The sequence below is a fragment of the Hippoglossus stenolepis genome, chromosome 15 (genome assembly GCF_022539355.2).
Source record: "Hippoglossus stenolepis isolate QCI-W04-F060 chromosome 15, HSTE1.2, whole genome shotgun sequence".
Classification (NCBI taxonomy): Eukaryota; Metazoa; Chordata; class Actinopteri; order Pleuronectiformes; family Pleuronectidae; genus Hippoglossus; species Hippoglossus stenolepis.
In genome coordinates, this window is record NC_061497.1 from 19,043,512 (window position 1) to 19,059,152 (window position 15,641).

Consider the following 15,641-nt stretch of genomic DNA (forward strand, 5'->3'; position numbering starts at 1 on the left):
GACACACAGGGACATGAAGACAGACTGAATACAGCGACGGGTGACGGCAGACAGCAAAGACAAACTGAGGACAGAAAGATGCAATTGAGTTTTAGTGATAACAGAACTGACAGCTAATCAAGTCTTCTTGGACTTCATGTCATAATGAATACAAAAACCAATTCACATTCACGTCTCTCCTCTGCTCAGACCCTCAGGCTCATTATGTTTTCCATGACTTCCATGTGACCGCTGATCACTTACACACGGAGCAGGGACACGGCTGTTTTTTGCCCTTATAGGGACATGGATCCCACCCCCCACACGTGCTGCCACCAGAGAGCGCCACATCCTGCAACATGCTTGATACCAGTGCAGCTAAACCTCTCTCCTCATTGTCTTCCTCAGGCTTTTCAGGGATTAGAACGCTGGTCACGTAAACTATAGTGGGATGACACACAAACCTATATATCAACACAGGCCCTGCAGGCGTCTGAGCTCAGTTCTGCACTGGAAACTGTATTTCTCTGCGCACGTGAATAAAGAGGAGCTGGGCCTGCTGAAATGGAAGTGTTCAGGCCCGTGTGAGAATCGATACTGCTGCATCTGACAGAGACGGCTCTGTTGCATACGTTGACCTTGAAACCTCTCAGCACTTCCTCATCCTGCCAGTTTATCTGAATCAATGCCGACTTACACCTCAGTGCAGCACTGCTCACTTCATTTCTTTTGCGGTGAATCTATATTAACAGTTTTATCAGAGAAGAAAGAAAGGGAGAATTTTGTGACCTTGAGGGCAAATAAATGAAATAGTGAGCTTCGTCTCCTTTTACGTCTTAGGCTTGCATGAGAAGGAAAAGTGTGCAGGAGGCATGAGTGGTGTCGGGCGGATGTAGGCCAATGTTTCTACTCCAGTTCCTCTGTTGGGACTCAGACAGGTTTATTATCCTTTCATTAACTCACTTCTCTGCAGACGTCTGGCTCAGCAGTTTCATTCCACCTTACTGCTCCCTTTTGTCGCCACTGTCCTTTTACTACACCAACCCACGAGTGTGCGTTTGTCCTTGCGCTCGACTCCACCACTCGCCCTGTTTCTCCACCCTCACAGACCAGCAGGACGGAGCAAGGTGTGGTGCATGCACACTCGCCGTTCAGGCAACTGTTGCCAGGATACCGCAGAGCTCAGAGAAAAGAGTAATTGCCGCGTGGGTGCGTGAGCAGGTGCGAGCGTGAGCACAGAAGTAGGCTGGGGTACCGTACATAATTGATAAGGGGGCCTGAACTGTCTCTGCTGCCTCCTGATGTATTCACCTCCCCAGTCGGAGCTCGAGGTAGAAGTAGCTGAGCTGCACCAGAGGAATAAATGTCACAACTTGTTTTATCGTTGACTCAAGAAGACACTGAACAGCTTAAAATCGAAGCACCGCATCCTTCACATCTCACATCTCATCTTTGATTAACAAACAGCTCCAGGTCACGACTGATCTGTTCCTGTTTTATCTGCGTTAGAAACAGTAAACACAGTGTCAGTGTGTGACCTCATGCTCAGAGGGAAGAAGCTACAGATGCTAAGAGACAGAAATAACATCACAGCCAGACACTTATACATAAATGATATTTGCTTTGTGGAGCAGCAGCTTTCAAGATTTTGACCCATTTCTTCTTACCCTGATGATTTTAAAATATCAGAGCAAGACTTCTTTAAAAAAAACAAAAACAAATTGAACACCTACTTTTGTTGGCAACAGACTTTTCTGTCTGGACCAAACTGTGCTTTTGGTAGTTTACACTCACAAGTGCTCATATGGGCTCATGTGCGTGTGTCACACAAAGTGACGGTTTAAAATTTGCATTTCAGAACAGGGAGAGTGAGGAGACAGGATTCTACTTAAACACACCGTTTCGAGTTTAGGTTTCCAAGGCATTTAAAAAGTCAACTCTATAGTTGGGTGGTAATCTGGATCTTCTGCTTTAGAGAGAAGCATTGAGAACAAAAACTAAATCCAATTTCACCACATGGATTGAATTAAGTTATATTCAAGATGTTCTCTCAAAGTTAAGTTTGTCTTTCATTACTTGAAGTCTTATAATTTCTGGACATTTTATCTATTTTAATTTGACCACAAGATGGAGCAAAAAATGTGAAAAGTGCAGGTGATGACCTAACAACGCTGGATATGGGAGCATCTGAGGAGCACGTGAATGAACAGCATGTTTAATGTGGTGTGGACTCGAACGTGCACCAGTATCTGACCTCACTATGAAACTTTGCCGTGGTGAATCCTGTCTGACTCCCAGAAGTCATCCTTCATCTCACCTCCTTCCCTCAAAGAAACCACACAAATAGATCAAACATATATTTACAGAATTTTATTTCATTATGTTGCAAACAATGACATCCAGATATATTGATACACAACTTTTACTGTGGGTGTATGTGCATTTTGTGAGTGTATGTGTATGTGTGTGTGTGTAGAAGAGCAGTGACACCACAGAAAGCAGAATGAAAATCCCGTGAGGGAGCCCTCAATGGGTTAACAAGGCAGAGATAGCGAGCAAGAGGGCACCGGGCGATTCTCCGGGGCGACATACACACACACAAATCTCATAAAAGGTGAGCAGACTTTTTCCTCTGTAAAACACACTTTTGCTATGGGGTGTGTGCCTGTGCTCTCAGCAGCTTAGGGATCATTAAGGTCCTGTGAGTGTCTAGAAAGCAAGTTTGTTAAAAGAGATGAAGTCGTATGAATGAACACAAGTGGGTGAGAAGCTTTGCCTCCTCTCTCTCTCTCTCCTCTGACCATCAGAGCAGAGACGGTGGAGAGATTCTCCTGTCATAATATACAAACACACACACATACATACACACACGCACACATCATGTATACACACACACACACACACACACACACACACACGTACACGTACACTCACCCACAGAACCTCATGTGATTCAACTAGGAAGCTGAACGCTTTTTTTTCTTCCAACTTATTCTCATCTCCTCCTGGACAGCTTCCACTCGTTCTTTCTGTTACGCTGACTTTCCACACATCTTCTCTATCACCATCTGTGCAGTGGCAGACCACAACAATGGAGGCATGGAGTAAAACAAATCTAAAGATAAACCTAAACCCCTTCAACGTGGGGTGCCATTGGTTTCCGTGCACTGTCAGTTACCTGAAATCCACCTGTGCCAGCACACAAGGATATTTACCCTTTTACCCGACAGGAAGTCATGACAACAGAATGCTAATTTCGGCAAATTTAACAGTATACAATTTTTTTTTGTTTCACCATGCAAGGAATACTTCTTATTCTTTTGAGTGTGTTTATGTGTCAGAGATTGCGTGACATTTATTAAGCGTACCCTACATCCAGAATAATTTACATAAAAGGACAATAGTCTTCTTAATAGGGCTGGACTGATGTAGGGGAGTGGGGAAGGAGAGGGGAGCGAGGGGAGGGGACGGGGAGAAGGGAAAGCGCCATGGTCAACTATGGTTTGTAGTGCGAGAGGTGAGGGGCTGGGTGTCAGGACAGAAGGGAGAGGGTCAGGTGGGGTGTTAGGACTGCTTCTGGAGCTTGGGTGGGGGGGAGTCGGAGGCAGGACAGGGCACGAGACGGACGTGGTCTCAGCGGCACTCCCAGACTTTGACTGTCTGATCGACACTTCCCGTCACCACGTATGGAGCAGTCTTGTGGAAATCTGCAAGAGGGGTAAACAGTTAATGTATTTTCACAGGGTACCTCTGTCGTTTGAGGAGGAGGAGGTGATGCAAAATTAATTTCATAGGTAACTGTGTCTTACCCAGAGAGGTAACAAAGTGTTCATGGGCACACAGGGTCTTCATGCAGCGTTTGTTCTTGTAGTCCCAGATCCTAAGGGTTTTGTCGTCAGCACAGCTCACTATGAATCTTCCTCCAGGATGAAACAAAATCCCACGGACCCAGTTGTCATGTCCCACCTGAAGAACAAAGACCGATTATCCACCACTCCCTTTACTCGTTAGCAGGAACACAGAGACATTCATAATAACCATCGCTTGAACAACTGACCAGAGTCATAAGGCAGAGCCCAGTGCTGACGTCCCACATCTTAATGGTTTTATCTCTGGATCCAGAGAGAAGGAAGGGGCCAGGCTTTCCACTTTTCTTGCTCTGCAAAACCGAGACAGGGAAGATGTAAGAAACAGTGAGTCTACATGAAAGAGAACAATGCATCAAAAAGATGCTTCTAAGATATGAAGGGGGAATTTACAGTCATGACAGTGGTAAGGCTGCAGGAATGTTGGTGTGTGGGTTGTTCAGATGAATTTGCTGACTTTCAATCAAACACCAACATCAGGTGCAAATTTAAATTTGTCTAATATTTTTGCTTTGTGCACAGTATTCTCAAATATGAATGTGAAAATGTCTGAAACTAAAAATTCACATACAGCCCCTCTGAAATATTTCATGAAAATCTCCAGATGTGAGCATCAGTGAATGTGTATAAGTAGTTTATGACAGTCAAATCCTAACCCTGCTGAACATCTGCATGTTAGCATTGTCACTGTAAACCTGATGATATACAGTTGTTTGCATTGTGCCCAGTGTATCATTGTTTCTAAGTACAGCCCCACAGAGACACCAGCAAAGAAATCTCACTACCTGAAGATCAGTGTGGGGAGTTCTAAATACAAAAGCAGCTGATTGTGACAGACTGATTAGTTTGACTCAAAATCTTCTACTGCTAAAAACAGAACATTTTCCATTTCCATCTTTACTAAAGCCTCACTGGCCTCACTGAAACAGAGCTTGTTCTGTTGTATGTTAACATTTTCTTAAAATAAGAACATTGATTTCTAATAAAGCAGTCAATGCAGATCATGTGATTCCACTTTGGTATGAACAATTGTGGGAAACTCTGCAGCTGAACCAGACGCACACAAACATCCTCTGTGGGTTAAGGTCAGATCCTGTAGCAGCCGTATTTACCTCGGAGCCTGTGGCCTCCAGGATGGTGGGGTGAGCAGTGTCAGGGGCCCAGGCGATACACTCTACCACATGTTCATGCTCCCGCAACTCAGCTTTGCACTCCTTTGAGGTGACCACCCACACACGCACCGTCTGGTCGTTGGAGCAGCTGGCGATCAATGAGCCGTCCTGGTTGGGACGCACCATCCTCACCCACTCTCTGTGGCCTGTGAAGGTCTTCACACAGTACCTGTACATGGATACATTGTAAGTCAAACTGTGAGAGAGCAGCTTTTAGCATGAATCAAATTTTATGCTAAAGAAACAGTATCAGCTCTATAGTTTTAAACATGGGAAGGAAGAATGAAAAGATGGAATTTTTGAATATGGAAAAAATGATCAAAATGCATTATGATTTCCTCTGCTATGTGAGCTTGTGGTGGTGAGAGGAAGCCGACACTATGTGGTCACCATTTGGCATGATGGCTACAGACGACACATTGTGATCGTGGCCTGGACGACACAGTCAATAGTTTAGTTGTGCGACTGGTCTGAGTTCATCTAAATACTTAAACCACAGAGTCAGATGTGTACAAAACTATTTAGATTCATAACATTAGACCAACTCTTCATTAGAAAAAGACTTTTGTATTCAGTTACTAAAAATACACAGAAAATGATTGAACACCCATTTACTGTATTTGTTGGGTCCATTTCTAAGTAAAATAACGTTGCATCAAATCAAAAATGAGATAGTTAAGAAATTTCTAAGTTTCTGTATCAGCCTATATATTATTGTATATGTATGTTTGTGTATAAGCGACAGCAGTTTTTCAGGTGCTCCTGTACTATAGTCATTATCATTTTAAATATCACTTACCATGCATTGTTCGGATACACTCGAAACCCTGGAAGTCCCAGAGTTTGATGCTCATGTCAGCTGAACATGAAGCCAACAGCTTCCCTGTCTGGTCAAAGGAGATGTCCTGCACAGAGTCTGTGTGGCCCTTCAGGGTTCGCTCAAAGTCCCCGGCCTCGTAGTCCCACACCTACAATTACAGACAGTCAGTCAGACACAGGAACTTCAGTCTCACCTGCCTCGAGCTATTTACCTTACTCTAAACGTCACATTTTACTGTGAAATTTCTAATTAATTGAGTTTCCAGCAAAAAGTGTGTTGTTTGAATAATGTATTTTTTGATAGATTCAACAGGTGGGATGAGTTTCAGGTCACATCGTTTGTTTTAACATTGAACTGAAAAGTGAATAATGAAACCTGCAGTCAGACACACAGATAAACTGTTAAATATTAAACAGTTTACTCTAAACTGAAATGAAGAGTAGTGGCTGAAAGGGGGAACAGATTTGCATGTTTCCCATGGTGCTCTGCTCTGGGAGTGTTGCCTCTGACAACAAGTGCATCAGCCCATCTCCACACAGATGAGCAGTGACAAAGCAGAAAAAAGAAACAAGAGTGAGGGAGGAAGGGCCGGGAGGGGATGGGGGGAAGAGGGGATGGGGGGAAGAGGAGGATGGGGGGAGGAGGAGGATAAAGGGAGGGAGAGGGGGGTGCATGCTGAAGCAGAGGCAGGGAGGATAAAAAGGCAGAGCAGCCTCAGATCTGCAGTACAGCTTTGATCTGAAGGGTCAGAGCTGCAGAGGCTGTGTTGTGCTGAGATGCAACGCTCACTGATCTTGCTTTCATTCACTTTGCATTCAGCCACCACAGCCCTTCAATATTCCTGCTAGAGACACTTTTATATATTAGACTATGTGAAGATAAGAAGAGCAAAAGGAGTCATTTCTAGAGACATTTTGACATTTGCAGAGAGCAGACATGGGACCTCGCGATACATAAATTAATGCATAATATATAATCTTGTTAATTGCTGTCCATGAATATTTGTTTTCAAGCTGTAAAACAATGTTTTAGGGCAGAATTAAAAGTAGTTAAAGTCTGCACTACACCACTAACTTTGTTAAACATTTTCCAAAAAACTTAAGTGACTTAAACAAATCCTTTTTATGAATAATTATATATAATATATTAACAACACACCCTTTGTACTAAGATATATTTATACAGTTACAAATTGCCTTTAGTATTGTAGGCATATACATGTGAATGTAATACAATATAATACAATGCAAAAGCCATGCTGCAGAGCTCCTTGTTTACACTGTTAGACAGGTATTGATTTAGGTCTATGGACTCTCTGGAGGCTGCAGTGGTTTGGATTTTGTTGCATCAGATTGAATGGTGGTAAAGGTGGATCATAAATTTCAACAGTAACTGAATATGACGGGTTGCATTTGGAACTGATGATCAGGATTATTGTGCTGTATTAAATCAGATGTAGGTAGCTGTACTTAATAAAAGGGCAGATCACTGTGTAAACCCTGTTTGTAAACATACACACAGACCTTGATGGTAGCATCCTCAGAGGCTGTGACCATGACAGAGAAGACAGGGTGGAATATAACACGCGTGACCGGGGCACGGTGCCCGCTCAGGGCGTATCTCTCTGGGGGACGGGGGATCCACTCCTTGGGATCTCTCTTCTGACCCACAGATCCTCCATGTGTCATCTCCTCCTTCGCCTCGTTTAACTTTGACTCCAACTCCATCACCTGAAGCAGGGGGACGAGACAAGGACCAGAGGAGTTGGAAGAAAGCGATCAGAAAAAGCTTGTTCCGATAAAATATAAAGAAATATGTCTATTCTTAATTACGATTTCGAAAAAGCTGCTGAAGTTAACTTGTTTTTGTATTTACATTATTCTAGGTAGGAGAGGGAGCATGGTGACAAGTACCAACAGCTACACTGCAAGCCCACAGGATAAGTCTGCATTACATTTGAATTGTAAAGCATGTATCAAATATCTCGGCAAATTCAAAAAACACAATCAGAGTTCAACATTCCTTACCTTTTTCTGTAATCTGATGACTGAGGTCCATTTCTTTTCCAAAAGCCCTGCATACTTTTTATCTACCTCCTCATTCTGTGGGTAGAGGAAAGACACAGACAGTGAGAAAGGATCCACTAACCTCTCAGTAAATATTCAAGTTAACAAAGTTTTGTCATTTGTCTAAACATTTTGGTGTTTTCTGTCGCTCCTTACCATATCTATCTCTGCCTCTTTCTTGAAGGTGGAATAGGCCTCCTCGTATCCATTGGAACGGAGATAGTCGGCTATAGCTCGGTTTCTGTGAAAAGGTTGAAAAAAACATGTTTTAAAAAGGTTTCAGGCGTTAACACGTCATCAGTTACAGATCAGCTCGTCAAAGATGCATATACCTAGAGCCAATTCTAAGGTAGTCATTATCAGGGCAATTTCAAGTTATTATTCCTAAAATAGTAAAATGAATTACACTTAAACAGATAAAGCCTTTTATCTATTAAATATCAACTCCACCTTAACAGAGATGCTGGCTGCTCCTTAAAAAAGAGGAGGCCACACCCAACAAATGGGAGCCATTGGATTCAAGTTTAACAGCTTCAGTTTAAATGTCCACAAATTTGAATATGTGCCAAAAGAAATTACAAATCTCCAGCACAGAAAATAAAATGTAAGGGCTGAATCATGTGGAAACTGTGTTTTGCTCTGCTGCTTGGAAACCACTTGCCACAAAGACTGAACGCTGGCAACACAAGCACAGGGCAACCACAAGCACATGGAGACAACCTTAAACACTGAGGCTCTTCTACAAACATACAGACGTATAGACACACACATTTGAATAAATGAGTTGAGCAGCTCCTTGAGATGATGGCTGAATATTTAATGAGTAACGGGGCTAAATTTAGGGCTGCAGCTATTTTGAACAGCTTATAATTGTAACCCTGATACAACTGTGTGTTATAAACTTTGAACATTCAACCACAACGGGCAACAGGATTTCCACTTGACGATCCCAATCGAACCATTTAACAAACTCAACATAGACAGTCCACTTGTTCTTGACTTATAAGAGTTCGACAAAGATGATACAATATGTTGTGTTGTCTAGACTGGGCTGTGCTGAACTGGAGTGCATGCCATGCGATCAGCGAGCCAGATACCACTACACAGAGTGGCGCACATTAAAAAAACATCATTTTTTCAAGTTCCTCCTCGTTCCCCATCCCCCTCACTTCTTTGCTCCGGTCATGTGGGTTATGAAATATTCACTAAGTAGCTATCAAGTGAAGCACCTTGAAGCTCACATCTCGTCACATTTCCTCAATGGTTACACATTCTTGTTAATGAACGCACTTTCCCACTACATCTGTATTAACTTTTTCACGATGACTCAAACAGCTGATCATAATCCACTGCTTTCTTAAGGGGATGTACATTTGTGTTTGCGGACAAGCTTTGAGTTATTGCTAAAAAGCCTACATGTACATGGCCTTAAATACACTTCTACACGAGCACAAATGTTTGTTCGTCAACATGTCTGTTCTTGTTTGCATGTATAATGAGCCGGCACACATTTACACCCAAGCACTCACAGTTCATCTCTTTGTCTCTGTGACAGCACCATGGTGGCTGCTGTTCTCTCCCTCTTGGGGAGGTGAGGGTGAGGTGAGGTACTGGGGGAGTCTGGCTAGGAAGTGTGTGGCGACGAGGTTTCTGGCCCCTCTGGGATTTTCTTCCTTCAGAGACTCGGAAGTGGTGAAAAAGGGCCACCGAGGGGGGAGTTAAACTGGAGGTGCTGCTGTCAATCAACCGTCGTGACAAGGCTCCACGAGTATTCACAATGGTCCAAATCTCACTCACTGATCAGACGTGCCCATCACCTGATGAAGAGAAGAGGGAGAGAGAGGAGTGAGTTAAAAAAAATACAGGAAAAGTATTTGTACTTTCTAGGAATGAACGACACATAAGACACTATTTTAGAGGCTCTGTCATGGATCTTCAGACTAGGGCTGGGCAACTTTTACGACATTTATAACCTCTAACCAAATTAATCTTGCTCATGTCGGTTAATTCTGTTATAACCGTCCCCAATGCGTGCATTCATGAACTGTAAGGTTTCTGCTTTGTTCATTTTGCAGCGGCCCGGGTACCCTTTACCTGAGCTCCCTTTACAAGTTAACAAGAAACACAATCAGAAGCTATTAGGACATGTACAGGACTTGAAGTTTACTTTGTGTTAGTTTGAAAATAATTGTAAATTAATCGTGATTTTAAGTCATATCACCCAGCCCTACTTCAGACCCTTCATCGCTGCCTCAGATTTTACTACATGACAAACATTTCCACACATATTGAGAAAAAATATTTGTTGTACAACTAGAATAGGGAATTCTCAACCTTCTTGATCTGTGGATGTTGCAAAAGCCCAGTTTATGTTTCTACCAACCTTTGTAAACAATTTATGACTGTAGCAGTTTCGAACATTTACTATAATTTGAGTCTGACTTCTGGGGACAATGTGATCATCCCACCATCCCAATAGAAGAGCTGAGATCAACATCACACGCTGCAAAATCACAACTCACCCCTCAGTGATCGCTAAACTAATAACGAATCACTTCCTAAGCTTCCACACAGCACCTGGGGCCACAATTTCACTAAGCTGCTTAGCGGCTAGACGAGACAATTTACAGTCTGTGTGTGTGTGTGTTTCAAAGTGACAGAGACCACAAGTCCTCCTCACAGCTGACAGTGCAATGTAAAGGGACTGGACGGTAGCTAACAGGATTAACCCCAGACATTGGGAGAGGACCTAAACAGCAGGTGCCCTTGTCTGTATCTTTGTCTGGTGCATCGTTCTTGTTAATTTCTTTGTCTATTGACAGCTGCTGCTTCTAAACACGAAACACTGCTTCAAGAAAATAAAGAATGGTGTTGTAGACAAGTCTTGGATTTCAGATTGGTTATTTGTTCTGCATGTATTTATACTTTGCAGATGAGCATTTCTTTCCATTGGAAGCATGGCAGCGGCAAGGGCCAGAAAACACTGAGCCAGGGCCGCACCTCAAGTGTCGTAGAGAGAACTCAACGTGATGAATGCTCTGAGTTGACAGGACACTAGTGATTGTAGCAGAGCAGCACTCTGTGTGTTTCAAAAATAGCCATTTGACCAAACTCCAAACTATTACATAACCAAGACAATCCGTGGCTCCTGCACCTGTCTTCGACTCCTGAGCTTCGCCACCTACTGTATTTGAGAGATACACATGTACTAATAGATACAAATTTTATCTTGTAAAAGCATTTTCAAGTCTCTATTTCTTACACTAAGATTGTTGGTATCAGTTATTGCACTGAGAGGCAAATGTGCTGTTATCTTTGCTTAGTGTGAGTCAGTGGGAACATGGTCAGGGTCATAAATTACGAAGGGTTCAAGGTCCTGTCTGTGTCAGGTTTATCAAAAGGACATAATGCAGAGGCCATTTCTTTATGACCGGTCTGATGGCACAGTCCGTTTCTCTGAACAGGTCACGATGACTTTGAATTCACCTGCACACATAAACAAGATTCTACCAAAGGAAAAGGAGAGCCAGAGGGTTTGTACTGTTTTCATAACAAACGTGTCTGTTGATGTGTGAACTATGCAGGTGGTCATTTCCTGGTGACGTTTGGTTCAGAACTTCAACATCGAAATAAGCTTTATATTCCATTATGAAGTCACAACTTTTCAAATCTGTCATTCAAGATGGTGCCTTTTGACAACATCACAGATTAGATGGTCAGCAGTTTGACTTTGAATTAAGCTTAGATTAGTGCTGAAAGTGTTGATATAAAAATAACTGCCAACCACTTAACTAAATAACTGCTTTAGTTATTTATGAAATTCCTTGTACGGTCTGATTGTCAGCCATGACCGGACTGCTCACACTGTACTTGTAAAATGCCTGTGTCAGTGTATACAATGTTATCAAACGAAAGCCCATTACAGAGGCTACGTCATGTGATTAAGTGAAACGTTTCATCTCTCATCCAAGCGGCTTCTTCAGTTCAATTCACTTTCACTTAGCATAGGCAGGTCAGGAAAAAGGAACCGAGTTTGAGGAATCCACTGACATGTCAGAAATTTATCGGAGAGACTGAAGATCACTCGGGAGCAATAAATCGCAAAATGCACAGCAAATGACAAAGTTGAAAATCGTACGACTCTAAAAAGAGTTGGAACAAAAACAGGCTTAAATCGTACAGTGTACGCTCAGCTTAACTTTGTGCTCTGCACAGTTACTTCATTGTGGAACAGTGTGTAGCACTCTTTGCCTGTAGCAATTAGGAGTACGTTTATATTTACTTTTTGACTGTCAAACAAGACAACATTTGAAGACATGACCTTGAACTCTGGTGAATTGTGATGGACACTTTTCACTCCGATATTTCATAGACTTAAAATCGATTGTAAACATAGCAGCTCTTACATAGATACGAATAAACTATTGGAACACAAAACTGTCAGAAGATTTTAAAAAACAGGCAGATTGGTTTGAGTAAAACATTTCAACAGATAACAAGAACATTCTCAAAGAACCAATATAAGATGGAGTAGGATCCCTTCTTACTGCATCCACTCATGATCAAAGTACATAAATACAACTTGGATACCTCTCCTGCTCACTCAAGAACTACATAATGTTCCTATACCATAGCCTCTTAGTTAACACTGAAATATAAAAGGTGAAAAGTTTATCTGACTTAGCTTGGGGCTACGATAGCCAGCTGTGACGTCAATTTTGCCTCATCTGTCTTTTTCAGGGCACCGGATATTTGTTCTACGTCAACACAGAGCCATGTTCAGTTAAACAAGCGTCGCCTACAGCAGTGATGTGACACAGACTCTACCTCTATTCTCCACACAGACAACACTTTTCAAGCTTTACATTTATGTAACATTCTCTGAACATGTGAAGAAATGTCTTTGTAAATGCAACGGTGTGTGATCCTTATAAAAATAATACAAAAATGTCATGTTTCTTAAACCCCCAGGAGATGAGCTTGGACGTCTTGTTGTTCAGTTGATCCCAATCATATTTAATTTACAATGATCCTCACACTGGAGAAGCTGGAACCACGAACGGTTGCTGCTATTCGCGTTTAATAATTGATTTAAACAATCATTTAATTAAAACTGTTGCAGACTACCTGTGGAGCAACTAATCAATTAATGAACAAATTGTTTGTCATTTTGTAGGTTGTACAAACATAATTAAAGTAATAGTTGGAGGGGCACCTAACTGTGCATCAGGATTAGAAGAAGAGCCAGAGGATAAATATGCCCCAAACTGCTGTTTCGAAAGGATCCTAAAGTCTTGAATTGAAACTACCTTAATATATATGGCCGATGCTAATTCTTTTGTCTAGAGTATTGCTTTAATCTTAACGTACTTTTTAAACCAGGAGTGATATACAAAAAGTACCATTGACTACAGAAGAGGAGCCAATAAACGTAAACACCAGGAGACAAAAAGGCAATGAAAGCAGCACATCAAGCTTTCAGTCATCGTGCTCCGTTTGTGTGGAGCTGCTGAGCAATGCCCCTCCTCATGGGGTGACCTTCAGGCCAAACAAGACCATGACAGTACAAACTGACAAGGCAATGTTTGATGACAAATTAAAACAGCACGGAAAATCATTTGTTTCCCTCAACTGGCAACCTACACAGCACTTCATGACTACTTTGAAAACAATGATGTCTCTCAACTCCAGGATTTCCCGACAATATTAAGTAAATGATGTATTGCTGCACAATAAAAACAGTTCAAAAGTTAGTCAAACAGTATATATGACATACTGCATGCGTTTTCAATGCTCTGGACTTAAATGTGACAAGAAGATCACGTTATATCCAAAACATAACACCAATACATATTTGTTTATCCTTTCATTAAAAAGTATTGCAATTAAGCAAGTGTAGTTATTAACATACAGAGGGGAAAAAAGGTGAATGTGGCAACAACACCAACGTTAATGTAGCTCAACATTTTCTGGGTAGAAGATGATGAAGATGATGGAGAAAATTAAGCAGAAATAAATGATAATTTCTCTCATAACCTTTTCTAAAGGAATAGGCCTTCACCTTTAATGCTACGCAATACCAGCTACTAGACAACCTGCAGGCCTTTAGTTGGCTTGATGAAATTCAGCACACGAGACCTTTCTATGAATCAAGTGAAATCTGTGCACGTTAGCCAGGTTCAGTATCGTTATTCCCGGACTGATCCTCTTTCAGCCTCCACCCTGGTTGTAAATCCTGGGTAGACTGCGTTAAGGGAGCGCGCATCATGCACAAAAAAAACAACCCAAAATGGGCTGAACACTGTTTTAATAATGGAGGAGGAAATCTGGCCCCGGTGATGTCTCTCCCAAGCTTCGATGGCCACAAGGGCAAAGTTGCAGCAATGGCTCAGCAACGCCCTTTCCAGCTAACGTTAGCTTAGCACGGCAACGTACGCGTTAAACCGGGGGAGCTGTCAGTTTGAGCCGAGTAGATTTATGCTAACACCCAGTCATCGTTTCAAAACACAAAAGGGCGTTGGTCTGTGGCATCGAGAAGCCGAGCAACACAACCGACCCTTGACGATATGTCAACCGACACCTCGTTAACGTGTACAGGGGGATGTGATAAGCGACCCAAGTTTGATTATAGGGCTATTAGCTGTTATTCACTCGCAGAAAACAGCACTGGCTATCAGCGCGTAAAGTTACCCGTACAAATCAAGTGATTCCACAACAATCACGGGTTCGATTGAACGCGTGACATTCAAATTGTGCATTTTTCCTCAACAACATCATCATACTGTTTGCACCCGGCTGTAGAAAAACATGGCAGCAAACTGACAGCAGCGAAAGCTAGCTCAGCCTGCTAACGTACCACGTTAGCTCGTTCGCCGCAGAACTCCCATAAATAGCCGAAGCTAGCGTTAGCCAAATGTTCGGCTAGCTTTCACAACAAGTGTCTCGATGCGAGTCCCGCGTGGGCCGAGGAGCGCAGAGCCGCTTTCAACGGGCGATAGTGACACGAGGCGTAGTCCGCTTGTATCCCCGCGACACTACCGTGACGTCCAGCCTCTAAACCGAGGCGCCTGCGAGGGGCAACTTTGCCACCTAGCTTAGCTTAGCCTAGCTTAGCCTTCGGCCTCTCCGCCATTTTGAGATCGGGACGGGAGAGCGCAGACACTGCAGGCGATTCGTCGTCCAAAATAACAAGTCTTCCCAAGTGCCTCAACAAAAATACAGCCGCGTGTCGCAATGACTAACTCACCGTCTGGCAAATGGCGATTCTCATTTCCCCCCGACGGGTCCGAGCAGGCGACGGGAAGCCGGGTTTGGATGAGATATGGTGACTTTTCACATCAGCCGGTGCCGCCGCTCAGATTTCTCTCCTCTTTGGTACCAGCGCGCTCGCTCCAGCTAACGGTCGCGATTGGATATCGGCTGCGCGCACGTAGAGGTGAGCAGGGCGCGCGCAAAGTGCACATCTCCCCCTCTGGTAATTAAAGTGGATCAGATAATAATAATAATCATGATAAAACATTAATAATAATAATAATAATATACTATAATAACGATACAACATAAAAAATAATGATGATAACAATAGACATTCATAATAATAATAATAATAACAGTAGTAGTAGACGTAGGTTAGATTCGATTTTTATTTGAACATGTTTAACATTAAAATAATATCTCTATAAGCAAGTAAGAAAAAAGGCATGTCAAACAAATGAACAACAAATGTTCAAAATAAATA

The 15,641-nt window shown here is 42.5% G+C and overlaps 1 protein-coding gene across 1 annotated transcript; it reads right to left on the minus strand.

Annotated features, from left to right (window-relative positions):
• Window positions 1-2,334: 2,334 nt before the first annotated feature.
• Window positions 2,335-15,320, minus strand: LOC118122123 (lissencephaly-1 homolog B). Its single transcript, XM_047343489.1, has 11 exons — window positions 15,150-15,320; window positions 9,433-9,720; window positions 8,060-8,144; window positions 7,865-7,939; window positions 7,361-7,567; window positions 5,817-5,985; window positions 5,371-5,449; window positions 4,958-5,213; window positions 4,037-4,138; window positions 3,789-3,945; window positions 2,335-3,686 (listed from the first exon to the last, which is right to left on the minus strand). Exons 2-11 carry the CDS (start codon window positions 9,462-9,464, stop codon window positions 3,613-3,615), a joined length of 1,236 nt encoding a protein of 411 aa, XP_047199445.1. The 5' UTR covers window positions 9,465-9,720; window positions 15,150-15,320; the 3' UTR covers window positions 2,335-3,612.
• Between the last annotated feature and the right edge of the window lie 321 nt (window positions 15,321-15,641).

Coding starts and splice junctions, on each gene's coding strand:
- LOC118122123 (XM_047343489.1), bottom strand. CDS start 9,464: ATGGTGCTGTCACAGAGACAAAGAGATGAACT. Junction 5,214..5,370: donor GCTTCCTCTCACCACCACAA/GCTCACATAGCA, acceptor GCTCTCTCACAG/TTTGACTTACAATGTATCCA. Junction 4,139..4,957: donor TGGAGGCCACAGGCTCCGAG/GTAAATACGGCT, acceptor TCGGTTTTGCAG/AGCAAGAAAAGTGGAAAGCC.